Source organism: Myodes glareolus, chromosome 2 (assembly GCF_982192425.1).
Source record: "Myodes glareolus chromosome 2, mMyoGla1.1, whole genome shotgun sequence".
In the NCBI taxonomy this organism is placed as follows: Eukaryota; Metazoa; Chordata; class Mammalia; order Rodentia; family Cricetidae; genus Myodes; species Myodes glareolus.
The window spans coordinates 9,067,726-9,085,683 of NC_142027.1; the positions used below are offsets into that span (position 1 = coordinate 9,067,726).

At 42.3% G+C, this 17,958-nt stretch overlaps 1 protein-coding gene across 5 annotated transcripts in view; it reads left to right on the forward strand.

The window, feature by feature from the left end:
• Cryzl1 (crystallin zeta like 1) overlaps positions 1-17,958 on the forward strand; it is a 45,795-nt gene that overhangs the window by 7,283 nt on the left and 20,554 nt on the right. For 4 of the 5 annotated variants that reach the window (XR_015000655.2, XM_048422390.3, XM_048422391.3 and 1 more), the window contains exons 2-4: positions 5,628-5,699; positions 8,509-8,586; positions 12,192-12,264. Coding sequence is in view for 4 of the 5 variants with exons in the window: in XM_048422390.3 (XP_048278347.1) it covers positions 5,634-5,699; positions 8,509-8,586; positions 12,192-12,264 (217 nt within the window). In the remaining variant the exon portion in view is untranslated. Of the gene's footprint in view, positions 1-3,891; positions 4,070-5,627; positions 5,700-8,508; positions 8,587-12,191; positions 12,265-17,958 lie in introns of all 5 variants that reach the window. The other variant, XM_085685782.2, reaches the window with a different exon arrangement.

Sequence of the window (17,958 nt, forward strand, 5' to 3'; positions counted from 1 at the left end):
GCACACACACAGACAGAATATTGTATACAAAGTAAATAAATAAATATAAAAAAAATTTTTAAAAAATACCTTTTCCTTTTCTGAGACAGTGGTGGGAAACACTTTTGATTCCAACACTCAGGAGGCAGAAGCAGGTGGATCTCTGTGATTTTAAGGCCAGCCTGGTCTACAGAACAAGTTACAGGGCAGACAGGACTACACAGAGAAACAGTGTCTCGAAAAAACAAAGAAACACACCTTTTTCTTTACTTTGTAATGTGGAAAATGGTTTGAACCCAGACTACCCCCACACACACATACACACAAGAGTGCAGAATTATCTTTGAAATTAAGTCTTTGAAATTAGGTCATAGTTTAAGGTTCACATGACTTCTACCCAGGTCACACATCAAAGATTCAATAGACAGAGAAAACAATGGCTTCTAAAACTACAAAGGGAGGTATTTTGTACTCAGGGTGTGAGTTATACAGAACACCCTGAGTTCCATTCTTAGAAAGGCAACCCTAGTAGGTCCAGGCTAAATAGGAGCAGAGTTTTGTTTATTTAGTAATGGGTATTCCTGGGCATATGGTGCACACCTGTAACCCAATACACAGGCAGCAGCCCGGAGAATCCAGAGCTCCAGGGCCAGGTTAGGTTACAAATCAAGACCCTGCCTCAAAACAAATAAGCCATGCTGGGCAGTGGTGGCGCAGACCTTTAATCCCAGCACTTGGGAGGCAGAGGCAGGTGGATCTCTGAGTTCGAGGCCAACCTGGTCTACAGAGTGAGTTCCAGGACAGGCCCCAAAGCTACAGAGAAACCCTGTCTCAAAGAGTGGGAAAGCAATTGATGCATTCAAGCAGTAGCTGGGAAAGCTCACTCGTTAGCAAGTAAATAAAAGTATAGTGTGGAGCAGATGGGATGCATTACCCATCATGCATTAGCCTTTCCAGAGGAGAGCACTGGATTTGAACTTGATTTAGCCAGCAGCATCGGTGGGCTAGTGCAGCATGCTCTCAAGGAACCGGCTGTGCCTAGAAAGCCTCTGCTAGCATAGATGTGTGTTAAGTCACTGATGTGAGCAGACAAGTTTGTGCTGAACATTGTGGGTGGAATAAGGTAGACTCAGAAGAGCCATCTGCATTTAGAGAGCCTAGAAAGCCAGGCAGAAGCCGAAATAGGTGATGTGGGAAATGCATGCTTGCATGCTGTGTTCAGGTTCTTCCTTCCCCTCCACAGTCCTACACACACACACACTCTTGTTGGTTGTTTTTGCTTTGTGCTTTTTTGGCTTTTTGGGGGGCCTTTCACCCAGCTCCCAAACTAATCCCACACAGCCTTATTTTGTCTTATCTCCAGCCAGCTCTCCTTAACTTAAATTATCCCAGACTACCTTTTGCCTCTGGGCTTTTTTTTTTCTTACTTCTGTATATCTTACATTCACTCTTACTCCATGGGTGGCTGGCCCCTGTCTCCTCCCCTTCTCTCCTAGAGTCTCTTCCTTCTATTTATTCTCCCTGCCTGCCAGCCCTGCCTGTCCTTGCTCCTGCCTCGCTATTGGCCATTCAGCTCTTTATTATTTAGACAGGCAAAGAATCACAGCTTCACAGAGGTAAACAAATACAGCATAAACAAAAGCAACACGCCTTCAAATAACATTCCCACACACACACTGGTGTTGGTAAAGGCCTTCTAGAGCCATGTTTTTCACCATTTTCTGCACTGTTGATACCTGATACCTAACTTCATGTCTTAAATGTTTGTAGGTAGTTTCTGTATTTGTTTATCTCATTACTCGGCTACTCGATACATCTCTTTTATAGAGATTCTTTAGGTCCACAGACGTCCTGACATTCAGAGCATGACATCTGTGCAGGTCCCTGGGCCTCTTCTTGTAAGGATCTATGCTTGGCTTGATAGTCTGATATCGCCAACTTGGAAATTCTAGTAATTTCTAGATGAGATAACCAATTTTTTTTGTTGTTGTTTGGGGGTTTTGTTTTGTTTAGCTTTGGGACCTGCTGATTAAAACAACAGGTCTATCAGCAAGTACTGAATAGACAGTCCCACAGGGATAGTTCACAGGTAGTTCTGGGTGAGTGTAGCGTGTCAGCAGCTCAAGCGAAACCATTAAAGACTGGGACAGTTCAGAGCAGTGACTGTCAAGGCTCCAGGCCAGGTGGTACTGTGAACTCTCGGGTGAATCTTAATCCCTTTAAGACGCCTCCCTAGATGGATGGGGTGAGTTCAGTTTCCTCGTCCAAATAATATGTGCAACAAGTAGATACAGAAGTGTTCTGACCTTGACCATTTGTAAGAGCCCAAGCTGGAAACTTCTTCCACCTGGAGTGGAAGCATCCTCCCAATGAAGTGATATGGAGCAGCAAGAATGCTGACCACAGCTATCAGCAGCCGTGTGCGTGAGGCCCACGGACATCATGTGGGGAGATTAACTAAATGTAAAGCCATGGAATCTGTGTACTTCAAAAGGAACTACCCTGTTTGTTAGAATTCAGACTGTTTTCATATCCTTGGGCAGGGGAAGGAAGGTCCTAACCCCACAGGCGTGTAGAGCTTCCAAAGTTCTGGCTGTGGCTCCTGCCAGGTCGTGAGCATGTTTCTTCTGATTGGAGAAACTACCCTAACGGTCTCCGTTCACTTCTCTATGTGCGTACATTTCTATAAAGTTTACCTTGAGAAAGTAAACAGTCTGGGCATAGTGGCTCACACCTGGACTCTACCACTCTAGAAGCCAAGGAAGTAGAATTACTGGGAATTCAAGGCCAACTTGGGCTACCTTGTGGGTTCTCTGCTCACTTGGGATGCAGAGTTCAAACAAAATAAACAGAGAGGGGAAAAGAAAGAAAAAAAGACACAGACCTGTGGAACCCTCAGAGACGCTATAGGACACAGACCTGTGGAACCCTTTGCTGTCCAAGGGTGAGGACTGGACTGTGGGGCCCTAGCACTCACAGAATGCCAGGTGAGCACAGCAGCTAACCTGAATCCCAGAGCAAGCTAGGCCAAGTCAGCAGGTGAGCTCTGGATTCAAGTGAGAGACCTGGTCTCAGTATATAAGATAACCATTGAGAAGATACCCAATGTCAGCCTCTGGCCTCACATACACACACACACACACACACATGCGAACATACATACACATACACAAACCACAACCGCAAGTGGGGGGCTCTGTCAGGGGTGAAGTGCTGCCTTCACAAGTATGAAGACCTGAGTTTGGGTCCACAACACCCGTGTAAACAAGCTAGACATAGCCACCAGACCTGTCCAGTGCTAGGGAGATGGAGCCAGGAGGGTTGAAGGGGGTGTCTCTGTCAGGGTCACTCTTGCTGTGATGAAACACCATGACCAAAAGCAAGCTTGGAAGAAAGGGTTTTTTTCATTCATAGTTCAATATAAAAGCTCATTATCAAAAGCAGTGAGGGCAGGAACTCAGCAGAACGGGAACCTGGAGGCAGGAGCTGATACAGAGGCCATGGAGGGGTGGTCCTTGCTGGCTTGCTCCCCCTGGATTGCTGAACCTGCTTTCCTAAAGATTCCAGGATCACCAGCCTAGGAATTGCACCACCTACCATGTGACTGGTCACATCAATCACTAATTAAGAAAATACCATATGAGTTTGCCTACAGCCCCATATTATGGAAGCAGTTCCTTTGTTTTTCTCATATATTATATCCCAACCTCAGTTCCCCTCCTGTTCACTCCCCCATCTTTCTCTCCCCACAGATCTATTCCTCCTCTGTTTCCCTTCAGAAAAAGGGCAAGCATCCTAGGGACATCCACCAAACATGGCACATCAAGTCCTAATGATACTTTGCTATAATTGTAGGCCAGAAGCAAGTGTTGTTGTTGTTGTTGTTGTTTTCTTTTTCTTTTTTTTTTTCAGCTTTTCAAGACAGTGTTTCTCTGTAGCTTTGGAGCCTGTCCTACAACTCCCTCTTTAAAACAAGCTGACTTCAAACTCACAGAGATCCACCTGTCTCTGCCTCTCGAGTGCTGGAATTAAAGGTGGCAGAAGCAATTTCTTATGTGAGATTCACTCCTCTCCGACGGCTCTAGCTTGTGTAAGTTGGCCTGAAACCACTCAGCATAGGGGCTCATTGGCCGTCCAGTCTGGATGAATTGGGGAGCTCCAGGTCTGACGAAGACCCTGTCTCAAAAGATAAGGTAGCTGGACATGAGAGCTCAAACCTTTAATCCAGTACTCGTGAATGGAGCAGAAGCAAGTGGATCTCTGATTTCAAAGCCAGTCAGGTCTACATAGTGAGTTCAAAGCCAGCCAAAGCTTTGTAGTGAGACCCTGTCTCCAAAAGATGGAAAGAGGGAAACACCAGTGTCAGCCTCTGGCCTCCAAGTACATGCACACATGTGCACGCCATCCTGACACAGAAATATGTACCACAACATATACTGAAACCAAAAAAAAAATATTAAAAAGGGGAACTGTAGAGATGACTTGGCAGTTAAGAGCACTGACTGCTCTTTCAGAGGACCCTGTTTGGTAACTCCACTTCCAGGTAATTCCTTGCTAGTCTCTTCAGGCACAAGGCACATACACGGTGCACATACATATTTGCAACTAAAACGCTCATACACATGAAATAAAAACTTAATTAAAAAATAAAAACTAAAAAGGCTTATAGGATTTGGACATGATAGCATACCCCTGTAATCCAAACCTTCGGAGGCTAAGGCAGAAGGAGCCTGAGTTTGGGGTCAAGGCCGCCACAGAAGAGCGGAGACGGTACTTTTGGCCAGTGCTGCACGCGCTCTATCTTTGTAAATGTCAGAAAGCATCTTACAGTTTCTCTAAACGTTTCGGGCTGCCTGTCTGGCCACTGCAAAACCTTTTTGTTGGTCTGTTTTAAATACGTATAGTATTTGTTATTGAGTAGGAAAGTGAAATCTCTCTCCCCACTCTTTTTTCCTTTTTAGACAAAGTCTGACAGCCTAACCCAGGCTAGCTTCAAGCTTGCAGTTCTCCCTAGGCTTACTGAATGCAGGATCCAGAGTGTGCCCCGTGCCTGGAACCCATCCCTTCAGAAAGTACCTGTGACACTAGTCCTCCTAGTCCATGTCTGTCCAACTCTATCTCCCCCTCTATTTGTGAGGCAGTGTATCCCAGGTTGGCCTTCAACTCAGCATCAACCAGCCTCTCCTGCATTTAGTGCTGGGATCCCAGGAATGTACCAGCACTTCTGATGGGGCTTCCTGTTTGATTAATGGAAGAAGAACCATCTGAACCTACTTGCTTGAGGGTTACATTTATACTTGCTTTTTTCTCCTTATTTGGAAAGTTTTTCCCATTTATTTTCATTTGATAAATAAACTTTATTCACTTATTTTCATTTTTAAAACTTGCTTAAATTTTTACTTTATGTGTATAGCTGTTTTGCCTGCATATATTTCTGTGTACCAGCTATATGCCTAGTACCCAAGGAGGCCAGAAGAAGGCCTCAGATATCCTGGAACTAGAGTTAAAGGTGGTTGTGGACTACTGTATGGATGCTGGGAACTGAACCTGGGTCCCCTGAAAGAGCAGTAAGTTCTCCTACCCACTGAGCAGTCTCTAGTACTCAAGAAGACTGGTTTTTTTTTAACTTATATTTTTGTTTGTTATAGGCAACGATGAAGGGCTTGTATTTTCAACAGAGTTCTACAAATGAAGAAATAACATTTCTATTTCAAGAAAGGGTAAGAATAAATTTTTTAATCAATAAATGGGACAAAATAATGTCTTTCCATGTGTAATGCTTTGTTTGGTTTTGGTTGCTATGATAAAATGCTCAGGCAAAAGCAACTTATGGGAGAAAGGACTTATTTAGCTCTCAGGTCCAGATTAGAGTCTACCATAACAGGAAAGTCGCAGCAGTGGGGGAGGCAGCTTGTCACATTGTATCCAGAGAGCAAGGGATGAATGTATGCTGCTGTCCAGCTCCCTTTCTCAGTCCCAGACAAGGACACAGTCATAGAATGGTGCCACCTACCATGTGTTGTCTTTTCATCTCTTTAAATGCTGTTAAGATAATCTCCACAGGCATACTTAGAAGCTGTGATTCTGCGTGTCATCTAGTTAACACTGTTGGCACAAACCATTACAGTAAGGATGCACTTTTAAAGGTGTGGTGGGGGGGAGGTGTAGACAGAAGTTGCTGTCCTTCCTAGTCCCACAGCCGTTCAGTCCCAAAGAAACACACAGAGGCTTATAGTAATTATAAACTATTTGGCCTATTAGCTCAGGCTTATTATTAACTAGCTCTTACAACTTAAATTAACCTTGACTATGTTTAGCCGTGTGACTTGGTACCTTTTCTCAGTGAGGCATTCTCGTCTTGCTTCCTCTGTGTCTGACTGGTGATTGACTCTCTACCTTTCCTCTTCCCAGAATTCTCTTAGTCTGATTGTGCCACCTATACTTCCTGCCTGGCTACCTGCTAATCAACATTTTATTAAGCTAATATGAGTGACAAATCTTTACAGTGTACAAGAGCATTATCCCATAGCAAGGGGGGGTGCACGTTCCCCAACACACACATGGAAGTCAGAGGATAATTATTTTGAATAATTATCTTACCTTCTTACCTTCACATGAGTTCCAGGAACCAAACTCAGGTCACCAGGCTTGTAGGGCAAGTACTTTTATCTGCTGGAGCTATCTATGGACGCCAGACTCACTCTTACATGTGTTTCTAGTTACTTTAAGTAGAGCTAAGTGAACAAAAGCTTAAGCCACTTCCCCTCGTGATCCTTTCCCTTGACTTTGTGTGAAAATGGTGGCCCATACTGTAGTGTAACTGTCATTTAGAAGAGCTACCACAGGGGCTGGGACGTGGCTCAGCAGTTCGCAGCACAGCCTGGTCCTGCCCAGGACTCAGGTTTGGTTCCCAGTGCTCATGTCAGGCAGCTCACAAAACGCCCTGGAGGTCCAGTCACAGAGCAGTCAATGCCCCCTCTGGCCTCCACTGCACGCATGTGCACAAACCCACATTTACATATACACATGATTTTTTAAAAAATAAAGTACCTTTTAGAGGAGTTGCTCTATTGGTTGTGCAGTGAAAGGTCATGGGAAGACAGAGCAAGTGCCAAGCCTGTATGTTAGAAAACAGACCAGCAGCAGAGAAAACTCACTGTGAGCACTGTAAGAGAACAAGTGTTCAGACTGTAGCCTCGTGATAGGAAGAGCTTTATTGTGAGAGAGACAGAAACCTTTGTTTCCTACACAAATTTAGGCGCTTCTTAAACTTAGGTCACTTGTTAAGCTTTTAGTGACTTAGTGGCGACTATCATTCGAAAGGTTTACATCGAGCCAGAACCGTCGCACTGTGGGCTTCAGGATGAAACTGGGTGCTGCACCCCATCAGCTTTCCTCGGTGATAACTTTCTGGATCAGGAACAGGATGTGTTCTCTTCTCCTTTCTTCCCTTAACTCCAGAGTAGTTGAGATCAGGAGTCTAAGGTCTACCCCTACCTGAGTCAGGAAAAGATTCTAAGGTTTGAATGCATCGCAGTAAAACTTGTCTCTAGGTATAATGAACAAATCCATCAATATCACTGTCTTCATCCGTATCCCTGAACAACAGGTCCAAGATTTAGTAAAGATGCTCCCAGATGTTGTGTGTGGCAACTAAAACATAGTGATCCCTGTGATGGGTCATGGAGGCAGTGTGCAAGAGCCATCCGAGTGTCACTGAGGGACGTAGTTCAGTTCATGGTCCAGAATGCGGGTATCTGGGAGACTGGAGGGGTTTGTTTCATTTCGTTTGTTTTTTGGTTTTTTGTTTTGTTTTTTGAAACAGGGTTTTTCTGTTGTAGCCCTGGCTGTCCTGGAACTCACTCTGTAGACCAGGCTGGCCTCAAACTCACAGAGATCTGCCTGCCTCTGTTTCCCAAGTGCTGGGATTAAAGGCATGCGCCGCCGCCACCTGCCTAGAAGTGATATTGTATTTAATAGTTGTGTGACTCCGAGTGCTTCAGGTGGGAGTATTTTTTGCCTTTGTTGCTTTATACAGCTAGAGTATAAGAGGTAGTTAAATTCCGTGATGTTAATGCCTTGGTAGCAAAGTACTATGGGCTGTGCTGGGGCTTCTGGAGTAGATGCTAGAAACAGATGGACAAGCAACATCGCCGGATTTCATTCCTAGCGTGACGAAACTCCAGCTTTTAGTAAAGGCTGTTTGTCGTATGTCCTGTAAAGATCTGAGTTTGAATTGTTTAGGTTAAAAGGCAATCCTTGTCCATCTACGCTGTGAAGCTGTCTGTTTCTGTTTCATCCATGTAAGTCTTTGAGGACTTTGAAAACAAGGATACGAAAGCTTCTTAAAACTGTACTGCTGATTTTCTCCTTTTTATCATATACTAGTAGATAATTGTTTTTACCTTTTAAACTTAGGATAATCATAAGATTTGCCATCAGTTTAATTTTTCAGTTATATATAGACATTTTCACAAATGAACGCTGTCAGAGGAATGTGTAACACATGGTTTTTTTATTTGGTTCTAGGAGAATCTCCCTGTTACAGACGATAACTTTGTGAAACTACAAGTTAAGGCCTGTGCTCTGAGCCCGATAAACACAAAGGTATTGATGCTTTTATTGTGGCTGGAAGACAAAAGAGAATTTCAGAGTATATATAATATATAGTGGAAATTGATTTCTGAGTACAAGAAATTATTTTCCCTAGAAAAACTGAGCTAGAAAAATAAATATATAAGTGTGTGTGCGTGCATGTATGTATGTATGTATGTATGTATGTTTCTTTGTTTTGTTTTGTTTTTCAAGACAGTGTTTTTCTGTGTAATAGTCCTAACTGTCCTGGACTCTCTTTGTAAACCAAGCTGGTCTCGAATTTACTACTGAAATCTGCCTGTCTCTGCCTCTGCTTCCTGAGTACTGGGATTAAAGGCATGCCCCACTTATATATTTTTACATTAGGGTGAATGGTCTGATTTGTGTTTTACATGATTATGTGGAAATATTTTATAAATTTATTTTGGAAGAGCCTAAGAATTTATAATTATCAAGTTCTATAGGTCAAGGAAGAAATTACTTTTATAAATATAATAAAAATAGAAACTAAAAACAGTGTATCAACTACTGAATTGTATGTATTTCTAGTTCACATATTTTAGATAAGATTTATATTCTTGGTATTCTTATCTGTCTCATAAGCACATATCTCCAGTCCAATGGTAGTGCACACCTTTAATCCCAACACTCAAGTGGGAGAGGCAGGTGGAGCTCTGAGTCTGAGGCCAGCCTGGTCCACAGAGTGAGTTTCAGGATAGCCAGCACTACACAGAGAAACCTTATCTCAAAAAACAAAAAAAAAAAAAAAAGTGCCTTTGGCCCAGGCACAGTGACACATAAGCTCAGCACCCAGGAGGCAGAGGCCTCTGAGAGTTTGAGGCAGGTGTGGTTCCAAGTCCAGGGCCCCACAGTGTCTTAAACAACAACAACAGGCTTTAAATGGTAAATAAATAGTTAATAGTGATATATAAATATTAAATTGCCATGATAAGTATTTTCAGGTCTTGTCGTGAGACAGGTTCTCACTATGTCTGTCACCAGGCTGGCCTTACTCTGTAGCCCAGGCTGGCCATGATCCTCATATCTCAGTCTCCCAGGAACTGGATTATAGGTGTGTTCCTCAAATTCAGATTATTCTCCTGTTTTTGTTTTGGGAGTTTTGTTGATGTTTGTTTGATTGTGGTTTTTGTCTGATCTTTTGACTTGAACAACTGAAACTTTATCCCAGATTTGAAGGGTAAAAGTCCAAGAAAAGTCAGTGTGCAGCAGGCTGGCCTCAGGTCTATGATTCAGGGTTTGCAAATGACTTCCTTGCTCACATGGCTTTTTCTCTGTGTGCCTGCTCCTGGTGTCATTGTTGTCCTTGGTCCCAGTCCTGCTGGATTAGGAGTCTACCCCTCACAACTTCATGTAATGTTAGTTCGTTCTTAAAGTCTCTTTCTCCAAACACAGTCACATTGGGATCAGGGTGGGAAGAGCCAGTTGAGTCTGCAGCAGGAAGGATGCAGACAAGATGATTGGTTTGGTGCATGTTTTAGATGCCCATGCCTACAGTTGGGTGATATCTAATGTGTTCCTGCTCAGTAGACATGCTGTCCAGTCAGTTACTATTAAACTTCATAGGATTCACATAGATTCTGGTCATGGGTAGTGTTGGGGGTTGAACCCAGGCCTTGTGAATGCTAGGTAAGCCCTCTACCACTGACAGGAAGAAATTAACTATAGCAGCCAGGCGGTGGTGGCTCACACCTTTAATCCCAGCAGAGGCAGGCAGATCTCCATGAGTTCGAGACCAACCTGGTCTACAAAGTGAGTTCCAGGATAGCCAAGGCTACACAGAGAAACCTTATGTTGGAAAACAAAAACAAATGAAAACAAAAATGAATTATTAGGTACCTTTAAGCATGCTGGTTATGAAGACAGTACATTAATGTAAGAAAATGCATATGTAAATGAAAGATGCAATTGTTAAAGCCACAGTTATAACTAAATGGGCATAAAGGAAAGTAAAGGACAGAGTGCCTCCTGAGCATGCTCAAGGCCCTGGTCAGTCTCCAGGACCACTACACAGACACACATGGGTGGGGGGTAAAACCCCAGTGTTTCCATAACAAAGTCATATGGACATCCTAGGGAAAATGTGAAGTTCCACACTAAAAGAGAAATTTTTGGAAAGGCAGTATGCATATAAGAGGGCTTCTTTTTTTTAAGATTTATTTATTTATTATGTATACAAAATTCTGCCTCTATGTATGCCCACATGCCAGAAAAAGGAGCCAGATCTCATTACAGATGTTTTGAGCCACCATGTGGTTGCTAGGAATTGAACTCATGACCTCAGGAAGAACAGCCAGTGAGTGCTCTTAACCACTGAGCCATCTCTCCAGCCCCCATTCTTTTTTTGTTAGATTTTAAATTGAAAAATAATGGCAGCCTGTAAAGTTGGTTCAGCAGAAAAGAGTATCTGTTGCCTTTGCAGAGGACCTGGAATCAGTTCCCAGCACCCACATGGCAGCTCCACCATCTGTAACTCCAGTTTTAGGGCTTCCAACCCCAACCCTGACCTTTGTAGGCACCAGGCACTCATGTGGTGCTTTTACACACGTGCAGGCAAAACACTCATGCAACCCAAAAAAGCCTGTACTCACCAAATAAGTCTGAGATCATTTGACAGTTTTTCTACAAACATCACCACCCTTCCCACTGCTCACTAACCCAAGACTCGGGTAGAAATCCAGGTGACCTTCTTCTTTTTTTTTTTTTAAAGACAAACTCTCACTTACATACCCATACTGACCTTAACATAAGATTCTGACCCTCCTACCTCCACCTCTTGAATGCTAGGATTGCCATTTGTGCCACCATACTTGGTTTTTGTGTGGTGTTAGGTGGAACTCAGGGCTTTCTGCACGCTAGGCAAGCCTTACCCTCTAGGCTACATCCCTAGCCCAGCCCACGTGATCTTTAAAGGGTGTGAGGCTTGGCCACACCTCCTGTTCTGCAGTGATCTCTCTTTCTCTCTTCCTCTATTTCTCTCTCACCATACCCCCCCCCCGTTCTGCAGTGCTGTGTGTGTGTGTGTGTGTCGTCACACTTCCCTGCTTTGCAGAGCTCTCTGCGCCCCCTCACCTCACTTGAATAGGTGACTGGGAAGCAGGATTTAGCCAAGGGGATTTGTTCGGGGCATAACCTCCCTTCATCTTGGCAGAGAAAAAAGTTGAGCATGTCCTGGTGGTTTGAGCGATGACACCCAGACCTCAGTCACACAGCTCCCACTCTGAAAGAAGGGTTTGGGGAGCTGTTTGCTGTTTCTGTGGCAGGAGTATGATGTTGCTGTTGTCCCCACGTTCCCATAAGTCAGAGATGGTTTTTATTGTTTTGTTTTTCGGCTGGTGGGTCAATTGGCTTGTTTGTCATTGTTGATTTGGTTTGCCCTAATTCTCAATTAGGCAATTTAGAGAATTTGCCTGATTAGAGAATTAGAGAATTTGCCTGGTTCTCAGGCTAGCCATGAGAACTCGCTGTGTTGATCAGACTAGCCTCTGTCTTCCTGCATGCTGGGGTTGAGGCAAGTATTGGGATCATAGTATTGCGTTACCATGTAAGTTCAGAATGTATTCTTGACTAATGTGCTAATAGCTTCTGTCATGATTTAGCTTCTGGCAGAAATGAAGATGGAAAAAGATTTCTTTCCTGTTGGAAGAGAAGTTGCTGGAATTGTATTAGATGGTAAGTATTATGTATATTTTCTAAATTAAAAGAAATTTAATAGTAGCTAATAAAGTTATCAATGCATAAAATAATGACTTATAATTTGTTTTGTTTTGTTTTTCGAGACAGGGTTTCTCTGTGTAGCCTGGTTGTCCTGGAACTCTCTCTGTAGACCAGGCTGGCCTTGAACTCACAGAGATCCACCTGCCTCTGCCACTTGAGTGCTGGGATTAATGGTGTGTGCCACCATGCCTAGCTGTGAATTTATTAAAATTTATTTTTAAAAATTAAAACTAGGATTGAGCTTATAAAGAACTTATACTTCAGAAAATATTTAGTTATTAATTCATATGCAATTATATTGACTAAAATGACCAATTTTGTCCTTTTTATTTTTGTGATGTGGCAGCTAAATCTCAGAGCCTGGCTTTCCTTAGAGCATTTATCATGATCTACTTATTTTTTGTACCTGTTTTTCTTATTGATAACTCTGAGGACAGACATTGACTTATTAAATGTATAATGGGTAAATAAATACATGCTTACTAAGCAGTGAATGAATTTAATGGTCATCTAATTAGACTTTCCTATAGTCTGGGTAGATTGAAGGAGGATAAAATGATCATTCAGATAAGTGAAAGAGTATCATTTGTATTATAATTAAAATCATAAGTAGAATTCAAGGATGGCTGACCCCATACTTGTTAACATTCTTAGTATGTGCACTAAGAGTAGACACACACCGATCATATATGTATGTTCACTAAGAATAGACACACACTGATCATGTATGTACGTTCACTAAGAGTGGACACACACCGATCATGTATGTATGTTCACTAAGAGTAGACACACACCGATCATGTATGTACGTTCACTAAGAGTAGACACACATTGATCATGTATGTATATGTATATTCACTAAGAGTAGACACACTGATCATGTATGTATGTTCACTAAGAGTAGACACACACTGATCATGTATGTATGTTCACTAAGAGTAGACACACACCAATCATGTATGTATGTGCACTAAGGGCAGACACGCACTGATCGTGAATAACTGTCAGTGAATATTGGCTAGCTCTAAAAACAAAGTTTTCAGATACTTAGGGTTCCTGCTCTATATGCTAAAAATCATTATTTACTAAAAAAAAATACTTTAGGGTGATCAAAAAGGTCTCACTGGTTAATTCTCCTTGAAACAACAGTTCTGGTTTTAGATGAATGAACCACTCCACTGTTAAATGCCTGACATAAAGCAAACTTGGAAAACTTGATTTAACATGGTTGCTGATGTTGTGTACGTAAGCTGGACTTGTTTATAAACACTGTACAAAGGGGTAGTGTTGGAGCTGAGTGTGCAGCTCAGTGGGAAAGTGCTTGCCTAGCGTGCTCAAGGCCATGGGTTCTGCCCTTACAGCTGGCAGAAAAATAAAAAGGAAAAGTATTCTTCAAATAGAAGAGAATAAAAGATAGTGAACAAAGAATGAATGAACACAGTCTTGTTCTCAGAAAGAAACAAACAGGAAGGTTGACCAAAGCCAACCAGACTCCTGGTGTGCATTACAAATGAGATTGTTAGGGTGGTTGTTAAAGATTTGAGGCAAACCTGTTCCATGACAAGAGGACTGGTAGGGTCATAGACCAGCAGACGAGAGCTAACAGTGTCCTTAAGCTGGGCGCTGAGCAGTGATGGCAGAGCAGAGGGACTGACCGAGGAAAATTGAGGAAATGAAGTCAGTAGGCGTTAATAGTTGATCAGCCATGGGGAATGAGAAGAGGCGAGAGCTGTGAGCAACATCATCGTGACAAATTCAGGCCTGCACTGGTTGAGTTCCAGAAAGGAAAATGGTGTCTCAGTTGTCATATCTAGTGGACAGCTGCTGGGGTTAGCAGTGCTGTGCGGGAAGTGTGTTGAGAAACAGAACACAAACCAGAGTTGACAAGCCAGGGAGCCTGTAGACCTAAGAAGGAACCTCTGAAATACCCGTGTTTGAGGGATAGTGGAATGAAGAGTGTGAAAGAAACCAGGAGAAGCAGCCAGGTACTCCCAGGAGAATGTAAACCACCCGGAAACAGGAGGAAAAGCTCAGAGAGTCGAAGCCAGAACTGGAGGTAATGGCACAGGAGGGTCCCCAGAGAAAGCAAGCAAGAGGGAGAACAGATTGCATACTTAGAGTTACTTGCTGAGTACCAAAAGATGAGATCTGGGGCCACATATATGTAACATGAAGGCCGGCTTGTTGGGGTTTCTATCCCTCCCAGTACCCCAACAGCTGGCAAGCAACAAAGAAAATCACACACAAGACTCCATAAGGTTACAAACTGATTGGCCCATTAGCTCAGGTTTCTTGCTAACTCTTATAGCTTATATTAACCCATTATTCTCATCTATGTTAGCCATAATGACTCAGTACCTTTCTCAGTGTGACAGCTTACATGTTGCCTCTTCGGTGGTCTGTACAGGAATGGCTGAGGAACCTTTCTCCTCCCTAGCCTTATTTTCTGTCCTATCAAGGGGCCAAGGCAGTCTCTTTATTGACCAATGAAAATAACACAATAGACAGATAACCCTCCTCCATCATTTCCCCTTTTTCTGTTTAAACAAAAAAAAGGCTTTCATTTTAACATAGTAAAATTACACATAACAAAACAGTTATCAAGCAAGAATTACAGTCACAATATTTATAACTATATCTTTATCATAATAATGGAAAACTATAACTATAACTAACCATTCTTCAACTCCAACAAAGACTCCAGTAGGATATAATATTACCTAAGTAAACAAGAAGTAAGCAACTTCCAAAACTCTAAAAATGACAGAGACATTTTGCTGCCTGGACAGTCACCCAAAGTTCCTCTGTACCGTTGGGGCATCCATCTTCGGCCTTCAGGCCCATAGTATCCAGAGACATTTCCATGAAGCAGGAAATTTCAAAGGCAGTTCAGTCACTATCTGCTGTGTCCTGCAGAATGTCTTGCAGACTCTTTCATGAATCAAGAACCCTGAAAGATCATCTCACCTTTAGGCAAGTTCAGCAGTCCTCTCTCTGCAGGTTCTCTGTGTCCAGTTTATACAACAGTCCAGGCAAGAGCAGTTTCTTGCTCAGATGGCTAACCAACTCCATAAGGAGCCTCTTCGATGCCCATCTTCCTCTTGAAGTAGATTGGTGCTGCCAGGAGCAGACATGTCTCATTGTCATGAAAAGTCCTAAGTTATTAAAACATTAAATGCCATGTTCTGTAGTCTTTGAAAGATATGAATGTCTATCTGAAATATATCTATGCACTTCTAGAAAATCAGACTAACATTACTACAAGCTTGACTATTATCGATGATTATCCATTAACAACCTATATTTTTAATTATACATTGCATTTTTATATGAACTACACAATCAAAATCAGAAATATATACACATATAACAAAATTGACCTTAAAATCCATAACAAAGCAAATTATTCATATCTATATCATATCCCTTTTTAAATGTAAAAGAACATTTATAAACAATATTTGGGAATATGGACGTAGTTATTTCTCTCCAAACTTCTTCCTGCTGTATAGGGGCGCTGTTAATCAGGTCTTTCATGGTAAAACCTGTCTGCCAGGTTCATCTCAGTTGGCAGTTGAGTGAAGTAATTTCTTGAGGGTGTTCACAGCAACCTTTCAGGAGGACGTGGTCTATCATACCATATTGGGATAGAAGCAATCCACAGGGTCTCATCCTCTGTGAAAACAAAAGAAGGACCTCCTTTCCAAAGCATCATATTCTTAGACCCAAATTCTGAAGTCAAGGTATTTTTAAAATATCTATCTTGGATTAATTCTGCAGCATTTATAAGCAAATGTCTTTTGGCGACTGTTGCTCCTTCCTCAGCATTCAAACAATTAAAAGAGAGCATAATAGCATACAGTATCCAGATTCTCTGTGTATTTTCCATCTTTATGATGGCTTTATTTTAACCTCTATTTCTTTTATTTTTACCTTTACTTTTTGAGACTGGTTCTCTGTATATCTTTGTTCTGGAATAACTCTGTAGACCAGGCTGTCCTTGAACTCAGAGATCCCCACTGTCTCAGCCTCCCCAGCACTGGGATTAAAGGTGTGTGCTACCACACATTGAACTCACAGAGATCTGTCTGTCTCTGCCTCCCAGGCATTGGGATTAAAGGTATGCGTTACCACACCTTGAAGTCACAGAGGTCAATGTACCTCTGCCCCTTGAAGTCACAGAGGTCAATATGCCTCTACCTCCCGGGCATTGGGATTAAAGGTGTGTACCACCACACCCAACTACTCTCTTTCTTCCTTTTTTTACATTAAGAACTTCAACTTTTAGCCTGCATATATTTTTAACACACTATAAAATATTTAGAGGTTTTCTTCATCTTTGAACCTCTCTTTACTGTATCTCTCTCTCTTTTTCTGACTACATGAGTCTTTAAGGAGAGGATTAAAGCCGTGGCTTTGACGGTCCATTCCTTAGCTTTCCAGCCTCATGGCTGAGATACCAGCCAGAGCTGTGTTCACTGCCACAACTCTATGGCGTTTCAAGGTCCTTACTAGCAAGCAAGCTGCAGCATTCTGCTCACAGACCACACTCAGTCGGACTGCCTGCCTGAAAGAGTCAGAGATTGCCTTGGCAGGACAGCCCAGAAAGCCGACATTTTAAAACAGCACAGCTTTTTTCCTGCTACAGCTTAAAACCGAAAAGCATGCGTTCAGCTTTTCATCAACACCGTTTAAGTCTTTTTGTGGCAGGACCTCTTAAAAGAGCTGCAAGGTTTTGCAGCTAAAGCTGAGTCAGGAAGCCTCTCTTAGATGAGAGCCTTGCTTGCCTGCAGCAAGCAAAGTAGACCCGAGAAATTGCTGCTACCAAGAAAACATGATTTACTCTATTCTTTCCCAAGCTTTCTCAAGCTTTCTGTGGATTCAGTTATCCACGTGGGCGCCATATGTAACATGAAGGCTGGCTTGTTGGGGTTTCTATCCCTCCCAGTACCCCAACAGCCGGCAAGCAACAAAGAAAATCACACACAAGACTCCATAAGGTTACAAACTGATTGGCCCATTAGCTCAGGTTTCTTGCTAACTCTTATAGCTTATATTAACCCATTATTCTCATCTATGTTAGCCATAATGACTCAGTACCTTTCTCAGTGTGACAGCTTACATGTTGCCTCTTCGGTGGTCTGTACAGGAATGGCTGAGGAACCTTTCTCCTCCCTAGCCTTATTTTCTGTCCTATCAAGGGGCCAAGGCAGTCTCTTTATTGACCAATGAAAATAACACAATAGACAGATAACCCTCCTCCATCACATATACTGTAAGATATTCTGTAAGGTGTACTATAAATATGCTATAAGGTGTACTATACATATAAGGTGTACTATAAATATACTATAAGGTGTATTATTCATATACTATAAGGAATACTATAAATATACTGTAAGGTGTATTATTCATATACTATAAGGGATGCTATAAATATACTATAAGGTTACTATAAAGCTTTGCAGGAAGACTCTGAGCACAAGGCAGTCATCAGCATTGGACTATTTTCTTCCTATTTTATTTTATAGCTCTTAGAAAAAAATACTCAGGTGGTGGTGCACACCTTTAATCCCAGCACTTGGGAGGCAGAGGCAGGCAGATCTCTGTGAGTTCAAGGCCAACCTGGTCTACAAGAGCTAGTTCCAG